The sequence below is a fragment of the Mercurialis annua genome, linkage group LG5 (genome assembly GCF_937616625.2).
Source record: "Mercurialis annua linkage group LG5, ddMerAnnu1.2, whole genome shotgun sequence".
NCBI classification, from domain to species: Eukaryota; Viridiplantae; Streptophyta; class Magnoliopsida; order Malpighiales; family Euphorbiaceae; genus Mercurialis; species Mercurialis annua.
The window spans coordinates 5,937,934-5,957,200 of NC_065574.1; the positions used below are offsets into that span (position 1 = coordinate 5,937,934).

General features: G+C 33.4%; 2 protein-coding genes across 2 annotated transcripts; one reads left to right on the forward strand and one right to left on the reverse strand.

Annotated features, from left to right (window-relative positions):
• Nucleotides 1-978: 978 nt before the first annotated feature.
• On the reverse strand, nt 979-13,084 carry LOC126681358 (uncharacterized). The gene is made up of 6 exons (XM_056105826.1): nt 13,031-13,084; nt 8,191-8,315; nt 7,821-7,875; nt 5,734-6,337; nt 5,349-5,559; nt 979-4,994 (listed from the first exon to the last, which is right to left on the reverse strand). The coding sequence occupies exons 1-6, from the start codon at nt 13,082-13,084 to the stop codon at nt 1,049-1,051; spliced, it is 4,995 nt and encodes a 1,664-aa protein (XP_055961801.1). The 3' UTR covers nt 979-1,048.
• A 912-nt stretch (nt 13,085-13,996) lies between these two features.
• Nucleotides 13,997-18,627, forward strand: LOC126682815 (WAT1-related protein At5g07050-like). The gene is made up of 7 exons (XM_050378578.2): nt 13,997-14,320; nt 14,958-15,020; nt 15,127-15,240; nt 15,841-16,081; nt 16,191-16,349; nt 17,805-17,956; nt 18,411-18,627. Exons 1-7 carry the CDS (start codon nt 14,091-14,093, stop codon nt 18,541-18,543), a joined length of 1,092 nt encoding a protein of 363 aa, XP_050234535.1. The 5' UTR covers nt 13,997-14,090; the 3' UTR covers nt 18,544-18,627.
• Nucleotides 18,628-19,267: the final 640 nt, after the last annotated feature.

Consider the following 19,267-nt stretch of genomic DNA (forward strand, 5'->3'; position numbering starts at 1 on the left):
ATGGATTTTCAACTTCGTCATGCTTTCCCAACAAACCTTGTATGGAACGGAAATACCTTTCTTCTTAAGGCTCTTGAACATATTTCCTTCCGCCTCGGTACGGATATCAAAAGGCGTATCAAAACGGTGTCGAAGAGCCCCCGGAGTGTTAACTCCGAAAACGTTGGACCCGGAAGCACTTTTCTTACGATTGGAACGGAAGGTTCCTAGCGTTGGTTCAACCTCTGGTGGTGGTGGGTTCGAAGTTTGCGCGACGGTTTTCTTTGATCGTGTAGCTCGTGACATGGCTAGAGTGGCGTAAAGGGTGTTCGGAAATGTGTTTGGAATTGAATTTGGGTAGATGGAGTGATGGCTAGGGCTTCTTGAAGATTTGGCTTGATGAAAGAGAAAGAAGCTTTTGGATATGGAGGTTTTCTAATTTAGGTATGGAATGGTGGAGAAGATGAAGTGATGGAGTCCTTTTTATGGCTAAATTCATAGCTATGGATTGAAGGGCCAAGATGTGTTGTAAGTTGGTGATCCATGTCAAAAATTTGAATCTTGAAGGGTTAGGATCGTGCCACATCATCAATCCATGTGAAGCAAATAAGAGCCAATGAGAAAATTTCAAAATCCCCCCTTTTAGTCAAGTATCTCGAATCGAGACACCCTTATTATTCAGGTGTCTCGATTCGAGACACCAAGAGCTGAGAAGCAGAATAATCTGCTTCTCTTGTCTCGAATCGAGACAGCTTCCTAAGAGGCTTGTCTCGATTCGAGACAAGGGAAAACAGATTATTCTGTTTTTCCTTTCTTGGGGAACCTTGATTTTTTTCCGACGAAATGCTTCACCGAACTCCTACACATCCAAAAACCGAACATACCACGCGTTATCTTGAACATAACAAACATATGAAATACGCCAAATCATAAACAACACAAAAAAAAAAAAAAACTTAAGGCAATTGCAAAATGAAATCAACTAAAAGCATTAAAATTCAAACCTCTTGGGATTGCCTCCCAAGTGCGCTTGTTTAAGGTCGAAAGCTCGACCGTCAATCCGTGGCACTTAAGTTGAAGGGGGAGCAAGATAGATCTTGTCATCTATTTGACCCGTCAAAGGTCCCAAGTAGGGCTTGCAACGGTTTCCGTTGACCTTGAACGTCTCGCCCTTTTGATTTTCTAATTCTATTGCTCCATGAACCGCCACGTGCCGGATCTTATACGGACCACTCCACCGAGATTTTAATTTTCCCGGAAACAACCGCAACCTTGAATTATAGAGCAACACAAAAGCTCCAACTTCAAATGACTTGGGTGAGATGTGAGCATCATGCCATTTCTTCGTTCTTTCTTTATAAAGTTTGGCATTCTCATAAGCATCAAGTCGGAATTCATCTAACTCATTAAGTTGCAACAACCGCTTCTCACCGGCCGCCTTGAAGTCATAGTTCAACTTTTTAATTGCCCAATAGGCTTTGTGTTCTAATTCAACCGGCAAGTGACACCCCTTACCATACACAATCCGATACGGCGACATACCGAGAGGTGTCTTAAATGCCGTGCGGTAAGCCCATAAAGCGTCATCCAGCTTGAGGGACCAATCCTTTCTTGTCCCATTTACTGTTTTCTCTAAAATCCTCTTCAACTCCCGATTCGAAACTTCCACTTGACCACTCGTTTGGGGGTGATAGGGAGTAGCAACTCGGTGGTACACATTGTACTTTTTCATCAAAACCTCAAATTGCCGGTTGCAAAAATGCGACCCCCCATCACTAATGATAACCCTTGGAGTCCCAAATCGGTTAATTAGACGCTTGAGAAACTTCACCACTACCTTGGCATCGTTTGTAGGTAAAGCCTCCGCTTCTACCCATTTCGAGACGTAATCCACACAAACCAAGATAAAAAGATTTCCATGAGACATCGGAAATGGCCCCATGAAATCTATGCCCCACACATCAAAGATCTCCACCTCTTGGATTGAGGTCAATGGCATCTCATCTCGTTTGGAAATGTTCCCTACTCGTTGACAACGATCACAATGCCCCACAAACTCCTTGGCATCGCGAAATAGGGTAGGCCAAAAGAACCCACTTTCTAGCACTCTAGCCGCGGTTCTTGACGCCCCATAATGCCCGGCGTAATCCGCCTCATGACAATGGCTCAAAATTGGCATCACTTCCTTTAAAGATACACACCTCCGAATCATCCCATCACCACATATCTTGAAAAGGTACGGCTCATCCCACAAAAAACGTTTCACATCACTCAAAAATTTCTTCTTTTGATGGTGCGATAGATCCGGTGGCATGACATTTGAAGACAAGTAATTAGCTATATCCGCATACCAAGGTGTCTCCACTTCCGAGATTACCATCAACATTTCATCCGGGAACCGTTCATTAATATCAACACCAATTGGAATAGGTTCCGGAACTTCTAATCGTGATAGGTGATCCGCCACAACGTTCTCCGTTCCTTTTTTGTCTCGGATTTCTACATCAAACTCTTGCATTAAAAGGATCCATCGAATAAGCCTTGGTTTTGCGTCTTGCTTAGCAAAAAGATATCTCAAGGCGGCATGATCGGTATAAATGATGGCCTTTGATCCGAGCAAATATTGCCGAAACTTGTCTAAAGCAAATACCACCGCCAACATCTCTTTTTCGGTGGTGGTGTAATTGAGTTGAGCTCCCGCCATGGTCCGGCTTGCGTAGTAAATCACGTGGACCTTCTTATCCTTCCTCTGACCCAAAACACACCCTAAAGCTTGGTCACTCGCATCACACATGAGCTCAAAGGGCAAGCTCCAATCCGGAGACGATATAATTGGCGCGGTCACAAGTGCCTCCTTAAGCCTCTCAAAAGCACCTTGACATTCCTCGGTGAATTCAAACGGCACATCTTTAACTAGCAATCTCGTCAAGGGCCGTGCAATAGATGAAAAGTCCTTAATGAATCGCCGGTAGAAGCCCGCATGGCCTAGAAATGCCCGAACTCCTTTGACCGTAGCCGGAGCGACTAATTTTTCAATAACTTCTGTTTTTGCCCTATCCACTTCAATTCCCGCTTCCGATATCCTATGCCCGAGTACAATGCCTTCATCCACCATAAAGTGGCACTTTTCCCAATTTAGCACCAAGTTTGTCTCAACACATCTTGCTAAAACCCGCCTTAAGTTCGCTAAACAACCATCGAATGAATCGCCAAACACGGAGAAATCGTCCATGAACACCTCCATAATATCCTCAATCATGTCGTTAAAGATTGAGGTCATACATCTTTGAAATGTGGCGGGTGCGTTGCATAGTCCGAAGGGCATTCGCCGATATGCAAAGGTACCGTAGGGGCATGTGAAGGTCGTCTTCTCTTGATCTTCCGGGAGAATTAATATTTGATTGTAACCGGAGTACCCATCAAGGAAGCAGTAAAATTTGTGCCCCGCTACCCTTTCTAACATTTGATCGATAAATGGTAGCGGAAAGTGATCCTTTCGGGTTACCTCGTTGAGCTTCCGATAATCAATGCATACTCGCCAACCGGTTACCGTCCTTGTGGATATTTGTTCTCCTTTTTCATTCTCCACCATTGTCATACCGCCCTTCTTAGGGACACATTGAATTGGGCTTACCCACTCACTATCCGAAATAGGGTAGATTATTCCGGCGTCGAGGAGCTTAACAATTTCTTTGTGCACTACCTCCTTCATATTCGGATTCAATCTTCGTTGCCTTTGAGCCGACTTCTTTGACTCATCTTCGAGATTGATCTTATGCATCACAATTTGAGGACTTATTCCACGTATGTCGGAGATTTGCCACCCTATTGCTAAAACATGCTCCTTCACCACTTGTACCACCCTCCTCTCTTGTTCCTTAGAAAGCTTGTTCGAGATGATTATTGGCAAAGTCTCATTCTCCCCAACAAAGGTATACCGGAGATGAGATGGAAGTGGCTTCAACTCAACTTGTGGTGGCACCTTGGACGATGGTGGAGTCACACCACTACTCTTGTTCAAATTCTCCGGCTTAGGTTCATCCTCCTCGGAATACTCCTCACTCGGACTATCGGAATGGAAGGTGACTTTCGAACATTCAGAAAAATTTGGGTCCCCTTCTGTTGCTCTTGTCTCGATTCGAGACAGTCTACTTATGGGACTGTCTCGAATCGAGACAAGACCATAGGGAGCTTCTGCTCCCTTTTTCTTAGTGTCTCGATTCGAGACACTCTCTTTAGTTGGGTGTCTCGAATCGAGACACTCATGTAGGGAACCCAGAAGTTGATTTTTCGTCACTCCGTCTTGATTAAACTCTTCCATACTCGCTTCAAGAGTATCCCTCACAAGTTCATCAACCAAATCGATTCTCATGCAATCTTCCTCCTCGATGGCATTCCGCATCACTCTCTTCATATCAAACTCCACACTTTCCTCATCAATTCTCAAGGTGAGCTTGCCGGCGTGAACATCGATGAGAGCACGCCCGGTGTTCATAAAAGGGCGACCGAGAATCATAGGACATTCTTTATCCACCGCATAGTCTAAGATCACAAAATCCACCGGAAAGATGAATTTATCCACTTTAACGAGTACGTCTTCTACTATCCCATACGGCTTTTTGAGAGAGTGATCGGCAAGTTGCAATACCATCGAGGTGCGCTTTACCGGTTGATCACCAAATAAAGACCTAAAAAGAAACAATGGCATCAAGTTAATACTTGCCCCAAGATCACACAAACAATTTATAGCATTCATATTTCCTATGGTGCAAGGTATAGAAAAACTCCCTGGATCTTTAAGCTTTGTCGGTAAATTGCTTTGGATTATTGAACTACAATGCTCCGTGAGCGGTATTGTCCCACCTTGCTCCCAACTACGCTTGTTCATAATTATGTCTTTCAAGAATTTTGCATATTGGGGCATCTCCCGAAGTGCATCCGCCAAGCTTAGATTGATTTGCAATTTCTTGAAAATCTCAAGGAACTTGTGAAATTTTTCGTTCCCTTGAGCTTTCCTCAACCGGCTTGGGAATGGAACCGGTGGTACAAACGGTGGAGGTGGTGGCGGCCTCACATAGGGCTCTTCAACCTCGACAATCACTTCCTCACATTCCTTTGGCAACTCTTGACTTGAACTTGCTATGTCAATTACCACTTGAGGCTCATCCTCCTCAACAACTTGCCTCTTTCCGTTGGCTTTCTCAAGAGTTCTCCCGCTTCGGAGCTCTACCGCCTTAACATGTTCTCTAGGGTTGTTCTCCGTAGTAGATGGCAATCCCCCTTGTGGTCTACCTTGAAGATTGATAGCAAGTTGAGATATTTGAGTCTCAAGCATTTGATTAGTGGCGGCTTGATTCTTTTGAAGTTGCTTCATCTCTCTAAGCTCATCCATCAACTTAACAAGCATATTCCCTTCATCCATGTTTCTTTGAGGTTGAAACCCGGGAGGATGTTGAGGTCTAGCACCCGCATTGTTGCCATGACCTTGATTGTGATGGTAATTTCCTTGTTGTTGGGGAGGTCTATTTCCACCTTGGAAGCTTGGACCCGCATGATTAGGCCCTTGAGCATTGCCTTGCCCTTCTTGATTTCTCCACCCAAAGTTTGGATGATTCCTCCATCCGGGGTTGTAGGTGTTAGAGTAGGGGTCATTAGCTTGCCTTTGTCCCCCGATGTAGTTGACTTGTTCACTCAAGGCTTGACCCGTAACTAGGCATTCTCCTCCCGAATGGCCAAAATCACCACAAAATTCACAACCTACTTGAACATAAGCCACCGGAGCGTTTCTTTGCATAGGAGCGACTTGCTTCTTGAGAGCATCCACTTGAGCTTGAAGCGAAGCATTTGCGGCTTTTATGGATTCCATCTCCCTTACTTGATCAAGAGTCATGAGTGACTTTTGAGTAGGTGGTGCTCTTCTCTCCATAGGACCCCAAGTACTACTAACCACGGCCAATTTCTCCACCAATTCAAGGGCTTCCTCATAGGTCTTTTGCATAAGTGAACCCCCCGAAGCCGCATCGATAGTGGCTCGGGTAGTGACATTCGTCCCATCATAGAAGATTTGTATAACATGCTCTCTATTGAGCCGATGATGGGGTACACTTCGTTGTAAATCCTTGAACCGCTCCCATGCCTCATGAAGTGATTCTCCTTCAAATTGGACAAACTCAAGTATGTCTTTAGTCAACTTTGTAGTCTTGCCATGAGGGAAATATTTGTTAAGGAAGGCTTGAGCCAACTCCCTCCAATTGTGAATGGACTCATTAGGTAGAGAATGCAACCAAATGCTAGCCTTGTCCCTCAAGGAAAAAGGAAACATCCGAAGTTTAATTTGGTCCGCCGTTATCCCATGAAGCTTGAATGTGTTTAGAACACCCAAAAACTTGGCGATATGCTCATTAGGATCCTCATGACTCAACCCAAAGAAGGCACAACGATTTTCCAAAAGTTGAATGGTACTCGGCTTGATCTCAAAAGTTGCCGCTTGAACCGGCATTGCGAAGCATCCAAAAGTTGCATTGTCCACATCCGGCAAGAAAAACTCACCCAAAGTTTGTCTTTGTTGGTTTGGCACGTGTGCGTGCGCTTGGGGTCGATCATCCCTTGGGTGGTCTTGTTGCCTTGGTCGGTTCACATTCCCTAATGGAGGAGCGGGTGGATATTGTTGTTCCCCTCCATCCATTAGAGGATTGAACCTCCCCTCTTCATCATAATTGTTTCCCTCGTTATTCATAACTTCGGGTATACGGGCTCTTCTTCTTACACCTCTTTCGTAGTTACCGAGGTTATCTTGGAACGGTTCTAGTGGTAGATTTGCTCGTCGCGTATTGTGCATACACAAAAATCAAATTCCCTACACAAACAACAACAAGAAAACCGAGTGTAAACCACGAAAGATAATTAATAACAAAAAACCAAAAACAGAAAATAACGCTAACTCGACCGAATTTCACAATACTTTCAATCAATTAAACGCAACCTTGTCCCCGGCAACGGCGCCAAAAACTTGTTAGCAAAAATACTAACTTGTAGTAATCCGGAAATACGGAATCGATCCCACGAAGACAAGATGTTTAAAGTGAGCGAACATGTAATTGGAAATTCAATTCGGAAAGCAATGATCAATTGGAATTATAGTAATGACTACGGAATTTAAAACTAGTGAAATCAACACTTTGAGCAATTAAAAACTAAAGCAATTAATTAATAACGGGATAAAACAATAGGAAAAAGGCGCTCAAAGGTTGTTAAATCATGCCACTAACGAATCCTAGAAAATTGGGTATAGTAGTGTTATCGGTTCGGGTCAAGTTTTCCTAGATTGCCTAATCCGCTCTCTCGAGTCCGCAATTAGGTCTAATTGAGATTAGATTAACAAGTTGGAGTCTAAATCGCTCTCGCGTAATTAGAATTCAACAATGACAATCTAATCCAATCATGAAGCTAACTTCTAACCACCTATTCCCTAAACCGCCCTAGCGTGATTAGATTTTAGGTTTGTGATCAACTAAGTCCGTCTAATTAATTGACTCTCGCCTAATTAACTAGTCTCTAAACATAGATTAATAGATCAAGTTAATCTAAGCATTAAGCCCCAATAATCACAACAAACTCCCAACACAACTCAACCCTAATCAACTATTCAACTAATCATGGCAATCATCAACAACCCCCAAACAAGGAGTTTAGCTAGCCATTATCAAAACTAAAGCAATAATTAAACAAGAATTAAACATACTATTAAGATGTAGAAAGATTACCTTTAATAAGTAGAAGAAAAACATTCAACAATAACTATAATAATGAAGCTTGAATAATAATAATCTTGCATTAATCACCAAAGTTAAGAACAAGGATTTGGAATTAAAACTAAGAACAATTGTATCTAAAAATCTGAGAATAGTAATAGGAAATGGGGGCTACAAATCTAAATCTAGTGCATAACCCTAAAAAAGGGAAAATAAGGTATCCTTATATAGTACTACCCAAAATAGGGAATAAAAATACAACCCATCTAGAATGTTTGGCCCAATAGGGAAAGAAACCAAGAAAATCTGAGCTCCCTCTAGTACTATGGTCTCGAATCGAGACACTCAACTTATGAGTGTGTCTCGATTCGAGACACACCAAGCAGAAAAATCTGCTTCTCTAGGACTTGTGTCTCGATTCGAGACACCCATTTAAGTGGGATGTCTCGATTCGAGACACCTCTTCAGAAGGGGGAGGATTTGCTTCTTTTGCTTCCGGCTTTCGACTTCTTTCGCGCTCGACTTCCGCTTCCGCTCATTTTCCACTATTTCGGCCTCAAAACTCTTCGTAATGCTCTTGATTCCCTGAAACATAAACACCCTCTATAAGCTAATCAATTCCATATAAAAGCGGGGTGAAAACACATAAAAGCATACGAAAAGACATCCTAAAGATAGGAGTATTTCACTCCTATCACATTGCACTCATATTTTAAGATAATTTTCTAATTTTATATTTTGATAGATACGACGTGAGTTATACCAAATTAATAGAGAAACCAATATTATAAATATAAATTCAATATACCTTTTATAATCTATATATACTTATATAATTGAGAGGATTAAAAAGCATTTTCATGAATTTTCAACTTAAATAAAACACTTATTTAGTTTTTAAAAGTTGTTATTAATATATAATTTTCAATAATTTCCAACTTCATAAAATGTTTATACCAAATAATTTTTTTCATAAATTTTAAATTTAAATAGAATATTTATTTTAATTTTTTAAAATTATTATAATTAAATAATTCTCATTAGTTTTTCAAATAGTATTTGTTGATTATTTTATAAATTACAAAATATTAAATTTTAGTCAATATTTATATGAATTTAATTTAAAAATATATTTATTAATTAGATTCCGTGCAAATGCACGGGCTTACGACTAGTTAATAGAAAATTGAGAGAACCAACTTCGTTTCACGTCGGATAATTAATAATTCTATTATTTAATAATTAATAAAATTTAAAATATATTCTACATGAATATTAATTATTAGAGAGATTTTTTAAAGAAATATATAACAATTGATGATTTATTTGAGACAATACTAACCTTAGTTCATAAAGTGGAAGTTAAAATACAATCAAATTATGACTTTTTTATTCTTTTGAGAAATTTTACAATAAGTTATTAGATAAACAAATTAAAGTAAGTAAAGTATTTCTATTATAAAAAATATTAAAAATTATTTTACTTTATGAATACAGCTTCTTAATAATTATTTTTTTAGTTTGATATCAATTGATATTTCTTAAATTGAATATAAAATTATTTCTTATAAATTGAGTGATTATAAAGTGTATTTAGTTAGTTTTTTTATAATATAATATTAATATTAGGTCTATTAATGTAGATGCTTTAAAATATTTTTTTTATATAAATTCAATAAATTAATAATTCTAATAATTAATAAATTTTTGATCCACCATGTGTATTAATTATCAGAGGGTCGACTGTATATGGCCTAATTGGTCAGAAATTGGGTGAGTGTGGCCACAGTTCATAACCCGGTTTGGGATTGCCGGTTCACGGCTTAAGAAATATATGAACCTGTCTTAAATTGCCCATTGAGCGGTTTCAAGCCGGTTATAAACTAACCAATTTTGGTTCACAGTTCCAGTTTCGATTGGTTTGGCAAATTCAAAAAATAATAATTTTTAGATTAAATCAAATTGATAATTTTATTTAATTTGTCATAACTTTTAACAATTAATTATTTATATCATATATGTAATTATAAAAAATTAATGGTCAATATTTAAATGGAATAAAAAATAAAATATTTTAATAAATTATATTTTATAATTGTATATATTATAAATAAATATGATATGATATATTTATAATTAATTATAATGATACATATACAATAGACAATTTAAAATATATTCTTTTTAAAATAAACGCTTCAGAATTGGTTTTGAACCGCCATTCTTTTGGACCTGCTTTAGGGTTTGACCGATCCCAGACCGGTTTACAGTTCGACAGGGTCCATGACACCCTCAAAATCCATGGGTACTTAATACTTGACAGCCGCGAACCACGTTTACAAAAAGAAAAACTATACCATAAAATTTTGAACTTTTTAATTTTTTTTTGTTTTGAGGTCTAAATTTTAATTTATTTTAAAATAGTGTTTGAATATTTTAAAAAATAATAACAAATGAGTGTTTTTATTCATATTGCGATCACCAGACTACTAACATGATATATTAGTGTTTTAACTTTTAAATAATTACTTTTTATAATATTTAAGCCTCGCTTTGTTCGTTTTATAGCAATTCCCGGGAAGTTAACTTCTCGGGAAGTATAGTTCCTGGGAAGTTAATTTCTCAGCAAGTTGATACATATTGCTTGTTTTGATTTTTACTTTCCAGGAAGTACGAAACTAATTTTTAATTAAAAGACAAAAATGTCTTATGATAATTTTTATATAAATTTAAAAAGAAAAAAGAAAAGAAAAAGTTAAGATTAAATTATGAAAATACAATAAAAGTGTTAGGGAAGTTCTACTTTTTTGGGTTTTGCTAGGGAAGTTACTTCCCTAGTCAAAGGGAAGTCAAACATCCAACTTCCCGGGAAGTAAAATGTATAAATTAAACCAAGTAAGAAATATTTGCTACTTTCCGGTAAGTACAACTTTCCTAACCTATTTACCCCCCAACCAAGCGAGGCTATTTATCCTTTCTAAATCTTTCTCTCTCTCTCTCTCTCTCTATCTCTCTGCATATATATATATATATATATATATATATATATATATATATATATATATATATATATATATATATATATATATATATATATATATGTGTGTGTGTGTGTGTGTGTGTGTAATTGAGTTGGTCAAAATGGAATAAAGTACGGAAAAACATGACAGTTAAATAAGTCATGAGGGGTGCAATTTCAGGAAGGACGATTATTGGAAAGTTAATAAAAATCTCGAAAATGACATATATAAATTTTAAAATTGATATTAAATGATTCTCCTTCCGTCTTAATATAGTTGTTCACTTTATTTTTATCATACAGATTAAGAAAACACAATTATTATTATGGATTTTTAATAGAGTAGTATAGAAAGATTGAGTTTAAAAATTGTTACCTTTTAGTAGTGGACAAGAGTTTTGAAAGAAAAAAAATAAAGCGGACAACTATATTGGGACGGATCGAAGGAGTAGTTAATATGAATAGCTATTACAATTTAAAAAATTAATTTACATATTTTTTGAGATTTTTTGTCAAAATATATTTGTGACGGATTTATGACAACAATCCGTCACAAAAAATATGTGACTAGAAAATTAGTGACAAAATTTTTGTCATAAACTATTGTTTGTGATGGATTAATGACAAATTTATCCGATACTAAATGAACAACTTTGTAATAGTGTATTTTTATAATTAAATTTGAACCATTGGTATAAGGAATGGTCTAAATTAACTTAACATGATTGGTCATACTTATCAAAATATGAGAGAATCCTGATTTTTGTATCTACAGGTCATGGTAACCATTTAACTCTTTAGTTAAATATATTTTTAAAACATGATTTAATCATTCGGATCTGCTAATTAATAAAATAAAAATTACATTCAAGTTCCTAATTATATATATTTTTATAATTTAATTTTATAGTTAATGGATTTAATTTGTTTATTTCATTAATTGATATTTTACGCAATTGATCTTTTATTGAAAGTTGAATATGTTTATACTCATTTATAAAATCAACAGATTAAATATATAAATTATTTTTTAAAAATACTATATTTAATAAAATAGTCAAAATTATAAATATAAAAATTCAAGTCACCTTAAATTAACTGTCTTAACTAACTTCCAAACACCAGACATAAAAAGGAACTCTATAAGTATAAAGTATCACGTGATGCGAGGGTACAAGATTCCAAATGCTTTTAACTATAACTTGATAATAAAGCCACCTTATTTAATCATAGTGATATAGTATAATTATGCTGAATTAGATGATTAATTAATGAAATAATGAAGAACAATTCCTTTATGTAAGCCCACTAAAACATTTAAGTTCCTCCATCTTAAAATGACCATCTTAAGAGTGCAACATACTTAAAGCATCAAATTTGAAGAATAATATCCAATAAATAAATGTTAATTATGGTATAATACATTATTTTAAACCTCATTAATATTAAAGTTTAAGATGCTTAATTTTTCTCATAGAAAGGAGTCTTTGAGTCGATACTATAGAATTCATTTTTTACATAAATGAATATATTTAGTAATTCATTTGAAAAAAGATTATCAATTCTATAAAACTTAAAAGAATGTAGAGGAAAAAGTTCACTAATAATGTGTGAACCTTTTTCTATATCCCAATGCGTCATTCCAATTTCCATTCATAACTAAAATATACTTGAACCAAGATTTTGTTAACAATAAACTACTCTTTTAATTAGATGATTGTCACTTAAAGCACCGTTTGGATTGATGGATTCTAAACGATAGATTTTAAACAATCCATGGATTTGGACAAAATCTATCGTTTGCCTAGAAAAAAAATAATAGAATCCATGGATTTGTACATTCCTTTATTTTCTACAATCCATCATTTTTGAAGGTTTTGATTTCCCACCTACTAGGTGGGAAAGTCCAAATCCACCATTTTTATAGATGATGAATTGTTATACTATTTATTATTTTCCATAAATAATATTAAAAATCCATTGATTTTATATTCAATCCAAACGATGGAATTTTAAAATCTATGGATTTAAATTCTATTGATTTAAAATCCATCGATTTTGCTAAAATTTATGGATTTTAAAAACCCTCAATCCAAATGGTGCCTGAATGTATATCTAACATAAGAGTAGATGTGATAATAGAGAGATATATAGATTTATTATTATTATTAGGGTTAATGTCATAAAAATTCATCAACTTTACACGTTTTCTCATTTTGATCACGCAGTTTAAATTTTCTTATTTTCATGCACAAATTACCAGTTTTTCTCAAATTCATACACAGTGCTGAGGTGGTACGGCTCCATTGGTGTAATTCGTTGACGTGGGGGTCATTTTACACCAATGAATGAGTGATACCTTAGCACCGTATATGAATTTGAGAAAAAGTGATAGTTCGTGCATGAATTTGAGAAAAAAGTGATAGTTCGTGCATGAAAATGAGAAAATTTAAACTGCATGATTAAAATGAGATAACGTTTAAATTAAGTTCGTGATTTTTTGACATTAATCGTTATTATTACTATATTATACGTTGCGGCTACCAATCCAACCCTTTGGGGTAAGGGGGCAACTGCCCCCTCCTACATTTTTCTTTATAAATTAGTTTTTTAATGTTTTAAATATGATTCCAAATTTGTATTTTTATGCAATTACCCCCTCCTCCCTCAAGTTTTTTTTATACAAACCAGCCTCTCATATCAAAGTTTCTATTTCGTACTGGCTACCACTCTTACATAGCTCTTATGCCCTCTATGTGGCGCCATTTAGAACATATAGAATCTTTTTGGTATCATCTCTAAATTCACGTCTGTCATGTCAGCCCATTTTAACATAAATAAAAATTTATTGGCCATAAAGCTATTATTAATATATACTCTAGTTACAATTCAAAATTTAAGCACCACATGGTAATATAGAAAAGAAAATTCAGATGCCATCAATAATTTTTTTATCAAATTAAAGTTATTAAATAAAATTTTCATTAAACTATATACAAATATATTCAATTTAAAATTAATTTATAAAAATTTATAAAATTCATTGGAATCAAATCAACCACAAAACATCAAAATATTAAAAGAACCTTTTTGTCTTGTAAGACTTATGAGATATGATATGACCACTTAATTTGTTGAACATTACAAAGTCATAAAAGAATGTATTCTCAAACATTAAATAATAAAAACATGTTTCTAGTAAGAAGCACTTACATAGATTATGATGAGAAATTAATCATCAAAAAGGTGCTTAGATATGCAACTATATAAGTACATGAAGTACTATAATTAATTTTCCTTATGATTAAGAAGAATTAATTAGCTTAATTATAAGCTTAGAAATGGATGAAGAGAGTAAAAAAGAGTTGGTAGGAGAAGAAAAAGAGGGAATTAATATTATAAGAAGGTTGAAAGCTTACATATTTTGTGGGTTGTGTTCTCTATTCTATGCAGCATTTCACATAATTGTTAAGCTTTGTTTAGATAAAGGAATGAGTAAATATGTTCTTGTGGTCTATGGATATGCTGTTGGAACTGCTACTACAGCTCTTCTAGCTCTACTCTTTGAAAGGTTATTTATTTAAACTCATTTTCTCATTAATCGACATAATTAGTATAGTAATTTAGTTTAATTATCATATACATATTTTTAAGATTTTAGTGTATTTTTATCTTAGTTAGATAATGTAATATTGTATTTGTATGGTTTATATTGTTATTTTGTCATGATATAGTTGATGTTATTTTGATTTTTGTGGTATTGAATGAAGGACATTAGACTATAATCTAAAAATTAAGATTTTTGTCATAATTAATAATTAACTACTCAAATATGTCATAGCGATTATCGTTTGATTTGACTTGCTTCACTCTTGATTTTAAATATATTGCTAAATTTTTTATTTACTAGTACGGTAGCCTATTTTGCACGGGAAAAAAAATAAAAAATAGTAAATGTAGGATTCAATAACATTTTACGTGTTCGGATCTAGTACACTATAGCTCCATTTATTTTAAAATGTTGTGTGTTTTTTGCATATTTTTTTCTTTTTCTCTCAAACAAGATGATTATTTATTATTTTTTTACTTTTACCTCCATAGTAACTCGAATTCCAAATATATCGATTTTTGTGTTTTTATCAATTGAGCTAACTCATTTCGTCCATTATTTTTCTTCATATTGAAAATTTGATATATTTACTTTGCAGGAAATTGGAAAGCAAATTAAGTTTATCTATCTGCTTAAAAATCTTTTTATTGGGTCTAATTGGGTGAGTAGATTTCACTATGTCATGGCAATTATCTATAGATATATTTGGCATAAAAACTAATAAAGGAATTGGATCAAATTCTGATATAATTTTGTAATTTCAACAGAGTCGTTGGCAGATTACTTTTCTATTTTGGACTAGAAAGTACTTCACCAACCTTTGCAGCTGCCATGAATAATATAATTCCATCAATGACCTTTATTTTGGCAATTATATGCAGGTGATTACTCATCCTAATTAAAGTTATGGCTTTAATTTGTTTTGTTTTCATTTGCACGAACAGAAAACCGGTCAAAATTTTTAAAAATACACCAGTATGCTCCGTATCATAGATATATCGGAAATATATCCGACATAGGTTTGAGGTATATGATACATATATGTGACATATTTTTTATAAGTAAAAATAAAAGCATAAAAATGAAAAGATTTTTATAATTTCAATAAAGATAAAATTCTTGAGCTTAAATAGTATTTTGAAAATTATGTGGGGTTTTGGGATTTTTTTCTATAGTTTCCCAATCATTTGGGTTAAACAAATTATAAAATATGTATACAAACTTTTGCTTCTTTTTTTTTTAATTCGAATAACCGGTAGAAAATCCGATCAATTAATGTTGATGTGGATGTTGTAACCTATCTAATTATCATGTCTTCCGGTTTTGGATTATGGCATTTCACACCAACATCAATCGGTCTAATTTAATATTAGTATTTCGATTGCAAAAATTGAAAATGCATGCTGCTAAAATTTTATTTATTTAACCCAAAATAAGTTTAAACTAAATATTTATCTAATCACTAATCATATTATAATTAGGATGGAAAAAATAAACATAAAGAAGCTTACTAGTCAAGCAAAAATTGGAGGAACAATAGTTGCATTTGGTGGTGCAACACTCATGACTGTATACAAGGGTTTCACTGTGGTTTCAATGCATGCTCTCCACACCACCAAACATGGAGCTACACCAAAATTACTCTTATATAGCCATTTGATAAAGGGCTCCCTCTTGCTTATTTTGCAATGCCTACTAGCAGCAGTATACTATGTTTTACAGGCAAGTAAATACTAGTTTTCGGAAAAATTCATAATTCTACGTAGTAAATTAAATTTATTGAATACATTTTTATTTTTAATTCCGTTCTTCTTAATGTACGACACTGCAGGCGAAAACGGTGGAGAAGTATCCTGCTCCTTTTACTCTTACTGTATTGACATGCTTATCAGGAACCCTAATTTCAGCAATCTTAGCATTAATTATTGATCACAAAATATCATCCTGGAAATTGGCTTTGGACATTACTCTTGTTACTCCAATTTATAGTGTAAGTATAATTTGATTTCTAAATTGACATTTTCTTTTACTGCCTACTGAATAGTGATATTCAATTCACTTGATGAAGAAAAAAAGAATTCTAATATGAACATTTTGAATATGAAACTTCCCGGGTCACTCAATATATCCAATATTACAGAAATGGTACCGAATTTTGTTTTGTTTAAAAAAAAGGTCACTATACTTTTTATTACAACGGGTCTTTGTGGTCAAAAAACGTTGCGCTTTTGTGTACATTGCATAAGCCAAAATTGCAAAAAAGAAAAGAAAGTATAGTGATCAGTTCAGTATCTTTTTTGTAATAAAATTTAATTGATCCGGCCATAATGAACTCCCATTATGACAAAAAGTATAATTGAATAACTTTTTTTTAACGAAATAAAATCAGTTCTTTCTGTAAGACTGGGTAAACTGAGTTACCTAGAAAATTTAATATCTCGAATGTTTAATTGGCCTTTCTTTTATTATGAGCACTTATTCTTTTTGTCTAGACTAAAAGAGATTTAAATTTGTAAATTTTGTTTTAAATGAGAAGTTAAAATAAAATGAATTAATATATATATAGAACAAAAAATTTGTATCAATTTAATTCAATAATTTTCATTGTGTTAAGTTTATTCAGGCAGCAAAAAAAGCATTATGAAAATCCTAATTAATATTTTTAGGTAAAAGGTATCTATCTATACGCAACTTTCCCTTATTTTCCATATATATATCATGATCTTTCAATCTTGTCATATAAGTACACCATCATCATTTCTGCCTTTACTAAATATACTCACGACTTGTTTGAAGCTAACGTGACACGATGTAATATACGTTTAAATGTATAAAATTAATCATATGGAATACATTAATTTGTGCCACATTTATTCCAAACAGATTGTAAGTATATTTGGCAAAGTTGAAAATATGATATTATGTACGACACAATTTAAAGATTCATGATATATTTAGCGAAACATGGTAAAGTTGTGGTAGATAACTACATTTTTCCTTACTTTCGTGACAAATTAGTTTATATTTGGAAAGAAATCACAATTATAATTAATATTAAATAAAGATACATAATTTTTTTAATAATAATATAAAAATTGATAAAATGGATTTGATAATATTAAAAAAACAAATATGAGTTTTTTCTTCAATTACATTATAAAATATCATAAAAATAAGTTAAAGACTAATGTATATTTTATTTTTAGCAATTAAACACTTATATGATATTTTACTATAATTGACATTAATTGTAAAATTATTAAATTAAATTAATATAACTTTTTCAGGCTAATTTTATCAATTTTTTTTTCATAATTTCGAATAAAATTAATTATTTTATCAACGAAAAAAAATGCTGTTTAGAAAAAAATAATCCGAATGCAAAACAAACGCATATGGTATATCGACACTACTCATTCATGGTGGAATTTCAAATTTATTGCAGGGTATCGTAATATTTGGAATTGCAACTTATGTACAAACTTTAGTAATGCGGACGAGGGGTCCAGTTTTCGTGACAGCATTTAGACCTTTCACGACAGTGATTGTAGCTATTTTGGGACTACTCATTTTAGGCGACGCATTGCACTTAGGAGGGTATGATCATGATTTCAACTCAATTAATTTTTGGATAAATTACATTAAACAGTGTCTGAACTTACTTTTATTTAATCAGTATTTTAACTTTTAAAAAATATATCAAATGAGTCAATTTAGCCATTTTTCGGTCACCAAATTATTAATAAGATAAAAAATAATTTTTGAATATGCTAATATATTTGAAATTTTAATTCTATATATAAATGTATTATATTAAGCATGCAATCGTTATTTTTTTTATTAACATGACATAAAATTAAGATAAAATAGAGTTATTACCATGACCGAAAAATAGCTAAAAATGCTTATTTGATTTTTTTTTAAAGATTAAACATTAATATAAAAATAAATTTCAGATATCAAAATAAAAGATTTGAAAAATTTCAGACACCATTGATATAATTTCTTAATTTTTTCATGCATATTTGTAATTAATTTTCACCCTTTCCAGGATTCTTGGAGCTACACTCATAGTTCTTGGATTGTACGCACTTTTGTGGGCAAAAGAAGTCGAGTCCGAAAGAAAAAAATTGGCGAAGCCTGCAATTCCTGATGAAAAAATTCAGATTAAATCAGAAAACTAAAAATGAACATTTGTTTAATTTTCATCCAATATGTGGTTTGTTTAAATATTTTATCGATCTATGAGTATTTTAATTTTGTCTGCTGCCCAGTTTTTCATTTTATTTAATCTATTTTCAGTGTTCATGTGATCTTTTAAAAACAGTCAAGCAAGCATGACAAAAACCATGAACATTCTTTAGACAAAGATATCATCCATGATCTTGGATCTAAAATTAGGGGTGGATATGGACCGGTTACCCATACATGAGCATTGTTTATAATGGTATGTAATATTCCGTCCATTTTTAGTTGTCACTTTAACCTAGATTGCTAAGATTAAGAAAGTGCTTCTTTTGTCTTAAATTATAAACATAAAGACTACTATAACCCTATTTATAAACCCCACTATTGAAAGATTTAGTTTTGAAAATAGAGTTATTAACCCACTATTGAATGATTTAGTTTTGAAAATTGAACTATCATTTAATGAAGTGATTTAATAAGAAGGTTAAATTTGGAATACTATTGTAAAAGTCACATAGAAATCCTAAAGTGACAACTACTGATAGACAAAAATATTTGCCTAAAGCAACAACTAAAAATGGACGGAGCGAGTAATAAATAAAGATTCCCTATCGCAAATGATTATTGGCTTGATGTAAAAATGACGTGGCGCATCCGTGGTGTGGGATAAACACTCTTTATTTCCGCATTGAATTATTAAGGTCTTTAATTAAAGAAAGA